At 42.0% G+C, this 5,108-nt stretch overlaps 1 protein-coding gene across 1 annotated transcript; it reads right to left on the bottom strand.

Moving 5' to 3' along the window:
• Positions 1-1,146: 1,146 nt before the first annotated feature.
• LOC141651192 (uncharacterized) lies at positions 1,147-3,565 on the bottom strand. Its single transcript, XM_074458913.1, has 4 exons — positions 3,420-3,565; positions 2,701-2,743; positions 1,634-2,352; positions 1,147-1,543 (listed from the first exon to the last, which is right to left on the bottom strand). Exons 1-4 carry the CDS (start codon positions 3,563-3,565, stop codon positions 1,147-1,149), a joined length of 1,305 nt encoding a protein of 434 aa, XP_074315014.1.
• Positions 3,566-5,108: the final 1,543 nt, after the last annotated feature.

Below are 5,108 nucleotides of genomic sequence, written 5' to 3'. Positions count from 1 at the left end.
TTGTGAGGTGGCAGCCAAAAAAGCTGAAAAAGCGGCCATGAAAGAGCTCGAAGCAATGAGAGGGGAGCTCGAAGCTGTAAAAGGGGAGTTGGTTGTTGAAAGACAGGCTAGGCAGGATCAGTTGAAGAAAAATGAAGAACTTGGTGCTAAAAAGAAGTTGGTTGAGGCGCGGTTTGCTGATGCTGCCCAATATTTTTTTGGCAAAGGTCGTGTTGATGCCATGAGAGATCTTGAGTCTGATAGGGCTAGGTGGGATCCAGATCGGGACGAGACAACTCTGGACGCCAAATATCCTGATTTTGCTAACTTGGGACAAGAAGGGGAAGTGGACTCTCCTCCTTCCAAGGAGAGGTCTCCTGATCAGGAAATGGTGGAGGGATGTGGGTCAGTTTCTGACTCGAAACCAGTTTAGATTTTTGCTTTTGTTTTGACCCATCCAAGGGGGATGTCCTTGGAATGAATATTTATTTTTTCTTTTTAATGTAGTTTGGTAAGTAGATCTTGTCTAGGGGGAAGTCCATGGTTTGAATATTTTGTTGATTGGTTTTGAATAATTAATGTGTTTGGGTGAGGTCATAATTTTTGTGATGTTTGCATTCATACTGGATTAGGCCAGTTAGTCTACAGGATCGGGCCAGTTTCTACGCGCTGGATCTGGCCAGGCTTTCATGCTGGATCTAGCCAGGCTTTTGTGTTATGGGTAAGGTTTTTGCCTGTCTGGAGGGCTTACAAACCATGCCTGTCTGGAGGGCTTATGACCCATTTATGACAAGCGAGTCAGGGAGAGTATCCCCTAGCCTGTTTATTCGGACTGAGCTCAGTATTTTTAAAGCCTTTTTTGAGAATTTTGCAACTGAGAGTTGGATAATTTTCACATATGTGTAGTGTGAATGCTAGTGGAGTGGCCCTCAATCTTAAAAATTTGTTTAAGTAAAGTGTGTACTAAATGAATGCACTGTGTAAGTGAACAAGTATTTGAGATTCAATAAAAGTTAAAGCGTAAAGAGAATAATCAGGTATATAACAAGAAAAAAGATATGTAGGATGTATTTATTCACGTAACACCAAGTATCATACACGTAGTTGCATGTCCGGCCAGGCAGAAAAGGTAAAATGGAGATTTTTACCTAGGCTGAAGAGTGCATTTTATATGTGAAATAATTTTAAGTGTGCAACGTTCCAGGCTTGGGGAATCATTTCACCATCCAGGGTCTGTAGCCTGTAGGCGCCCTGACCGACAATTGAGTCAATCAGGTAAGAACCTTCCCAGGTTGGAGCTAGTTTGCCTGCGCTTTCCTCTTTAGTGTTTGGGAAAACTGTTCTGAGAAAAAGGTCTCTTATTCTGAATACTATGGCCTTGACACTTTTATTGTAACTTTTGGCCACTATTTGCTGGTAGGCTGCTAATCTGATGTTGGCTGCATCTCTTAATTCTTCAGTTAAATCCAGACTATCCTCCATCAGGGGAGTGTTGTCTGCTACTGTATTCAGGCTACATCTGGCTGATGGAATGTCAATTTCTAATGGGATCATTACTTCACACCTATAGACCAGGGAAAAAGGAGTATGTCCAGTTGCAGTCTTGGGTGTTGTTCTATCAACTTATAGCACATAGGGTAGCTCTTCGGCCAACCTGCCTTTTCTCTGGGTCAGCTTCTTTTTGAGGCAATTTATGATCACTTTGTTGCTTGATTTGGCTTGACCATTTGCTTTGGGATAGCCTGGGGTTGATGTGACAAGTTTGATGTTTGAGGCTTCACAAAATGCTATCGTTCTCCTGCCTATGAATTGGCTTCCGTTGTCACACACTATTTCGGCTGGGATCCCATATCTACAGATGATGTTTCGCCTGATGAATGAAATAACATCTTTCTCTTTGATTTGTCTGAATGAATCTGCCTCAATCCATTTTGAGAAGTAGTTAGTCATTGCGAGCATGAACACGTTTTGGCCTGGAGCCTGGGCTAATTTGCCTACAATATCCATTCCCCATTTCATGAATGGCCAGGGAGCAGAGATTGAATGTAGTTCTTCGGAAGGCTGATGGATGTATGGTGCATGAATTTGACAGGCTTTACATTTAGAGCTGAATTCCAGGCAGTCGGCCCTCAGTGTAGGCCAAAAGTAGCCTGTCCTAAGTACCTTGCTTGCTAGGCTTCTGCCACCTTTATGATTGCCACAATGTCCTTCATGAATTTCTGACAGTATTTCTTCAGCTTCCTGAGGTTCCAGGCATCTGAGGTATGGCCCAACCTGTGATTTATTAAAAAGCACATTATTAATAATGGTGTATGAAGCAGCCTTGATTTTAAGTGCCTTGGCATCCTGCTTGTTCAGAGGTAAAATTCCTTGCTGGAGGCAATCGTAATAAGGTTTTGTCCATGAATTAGCAATATATATTGGAAAGGTTTCATCTTGTTTATTTATTGCATGTTCCAATAAATGTATGATGGGGATCTTATCAAAATTAGGGGGACTGAAATTTGATCCTAGGCCGGCTAGGGCGTTGGCCTGGGTATTCAAGTCCCTGGGTATTTGATCAATATTACAGTTTTGAAATTTACATTTCAAATTTTGCACAACTTCTAGGTAGAGCATCATTTTTGAGTCTTTTGCAGTATAAACTCCATTCACTTGATTTGAGATAAGGAGGGAATCAGTACGTACCTTTAGATTTTATACGCCAAGGTCAATACATACCTTTAATCCGGCTATTAGGGCTTCGTATTCAGCTTCATTATTGCTAGATTCGAATGCACAACTTATAGCCTGTACTATCTTATCCCCCTGTGGCGATTTTAATACTACGCCCAGGCCAGTGCCCCTCATATTAGCTGCACCGTCGACAAACAAGGTCCATTCTAGGCTTGTCTGGTTGTTGGTCAGTCTATTTACTTATTTAATTAGGTGAGGCTCAAGGGTAGGACTAAAATCAGCCACAAAGTCTGCTAATGCCTGTGACTTAATTGATGTCCTGGTTCAAAAGGTATGTTATAGTTTCTAAGCTGAACTGACCATTTTCACATCCGTCCGACAATTCAGGTTTTCTAAGGACAGACTTAATAGGTAGGTTGGTCCTAATTATTATAGGATGGCTTTCAAAATAAGGTCTTAATTTAGTGCAACTCATAATTAAAGCCAGAACATATTTTTCAAGTAAAACATACCTCATTTCTGCATCCATGAGACTTTTACTTACGTAGTAAATGGGATGTTGTTGTCCGTCTATTTCTTTGACCAGGACTGCACTGACCGCAGTCTCAGTGACGGATAGATATATCGTCAGGGGTTCATCCTTGCTAGCTTGGCTAGCAAAGGAGGTGAGGATATATGCTTTCAGGTCTTCAAAGGCTGATTGGTGGTCAGGAGTCCATTGGAAGCCTTTGTTCTTCCGGAGCAGATTATAAAATGACTTTCACCTCTCCGATGATCTAGAAATGAATCTGTTCAGGGCAGCTACACTCCCTGTCAGCTTCTGTATATCTTTGACACTTTTTGGTGGTTCCAGCTCTAGGATTGCTTTGATCTGTTCAGGACTGGCTTCAATTCCTCTTTTTGTCACCATATAGCCTGAGAATTTACCTACTGAGACTCCGAAGTGGCATTTGGACGGATTTAACTTCATGTTGAATTTTCCAGTATTTGGAATGCTACTTCAAGGTCTTTAACATGATCTTCCCCTTTCTTTGATTTAACCACCATGTCATCAATGTAGACTTCCATAGTGTCTCCAATTTTATCTTTAAACATCATGTTGACTAGTCTTTGGTACGTTGCCCCTGCATTTTTCAATCCAAAAGGCATGGCAGTATAGCAATATACCCCTCTTTCAGTAATGAAGGTTGTACTTTTCTGGTCCGGAGGATACATTTTAATTAATTTGATTGAATCCACTGGAGGCATCCATGAATGTTAGCATCTCGTGGCCTGCGGTGGTATCTACCATTGCATCAATATGGGGTAGAGGGAATGGGTCCTTTGGACAAGCTTTGTTCAGGTCGGTGTAGTCCACACATACTCTCCACTTGCCATTCTTCTTCTGGACTACCACATTGGCTAGCCAGTCAGGATACATCACTTCTCTGATCATTCACATGTCTAGTAGCTTGTCAACTTCTTGGTTGATCATTTCATTTCTGAAGCATAGGCTTAAATGATTTGTCATATTTAATTTATGAGTTATAATATCAGCATCTATACTAGTCATGTCAAAATGTGACCAAGCAAAACAAGACATCTTAGTTTTAAGAAAGCTGACCAAATTGGGTCTGACTGAGTCAGGTGCATCGGGCCCCACGAGTACCTTCCTGTCAGGGTATTCTTGGTCTGAGTGACCTCTCCCGTCTCCATCTGTGATTGGGCTATGTATTCACTCATAACAGGGGACTTTAATTGTTATGCAAGGGACTTACCTGATTTTGAAGGTTTCAAAGCCTGAGTGTAACATTCCTGAGCTGCCTTCTGTTCTCCTCTGATGGTGGTTATCCCCCATTCAGTTAGTATTTTTTCGCAGTGGTGATATGTTGATGGGATGGCTTTGACGTTGTGGATCCATGGTCTGCCCAGGATTACGTTGTACGAGGACATGCAATCCATAACTCCAAATTTTTTATAGGAGGCTACCCCTTCTGCATAGGTTGGCAAGTTGATTTCTCCCAGGGTATTCTTTGTTTCTCCACTGAACCCAACCAGACACTGGACTTCTTGATGATTTTCTCTTCATCTATTTTCATGGCTTTAAGGACGTCTAGTATCACTAAGTCAATTTAGCTGCCTCCGTCTATTAGGATTCTTGACACCTTAGCTATACCAATTTGCATGGTGATCACCAGGCTGTCATGGTGCAGATCTGTTACTCCCTGCAAGTTCGAATCATCAAAGGTAACAGCGGGTAATAATTTAGATCTAGACGAAGATTGAAGTTTGGACTCCTTGGCAATTCTCTTAGGGGCTGAACTGGTCAGGCCACAGATTCCTGAGTCTCCGTTTATGAATTTGACTTCATAGATGGGAGGAGGAGGAGGGGGATCCCTACCGTTCACTGGGTCAATTTTTCTTGATCCTTCATCTTTGCCTCTGGGCTGTTGGATCAATTCTTTCAGATATCC

The sequence above is a fragment of the Silene latifolia genome, chromosome 4 (assembly GCF_048544455.1).
Source record: "Silene latifolia isolate original U9 population chromosome 4, ASM4854445v1, whole genome shotgun sequence".
Classification (NCBI taxonomy): Eukaryota; Viridiplantae; Streptophyta; class Magnoliopsida; order Caryophyllales; family Caryophyllaceae; genus Silene; species Silene latifolia.
Note: the sequence above shows the minus strand (reverse complement) of the source record. Positions and strands in the feature narration are given on the sequence as shown.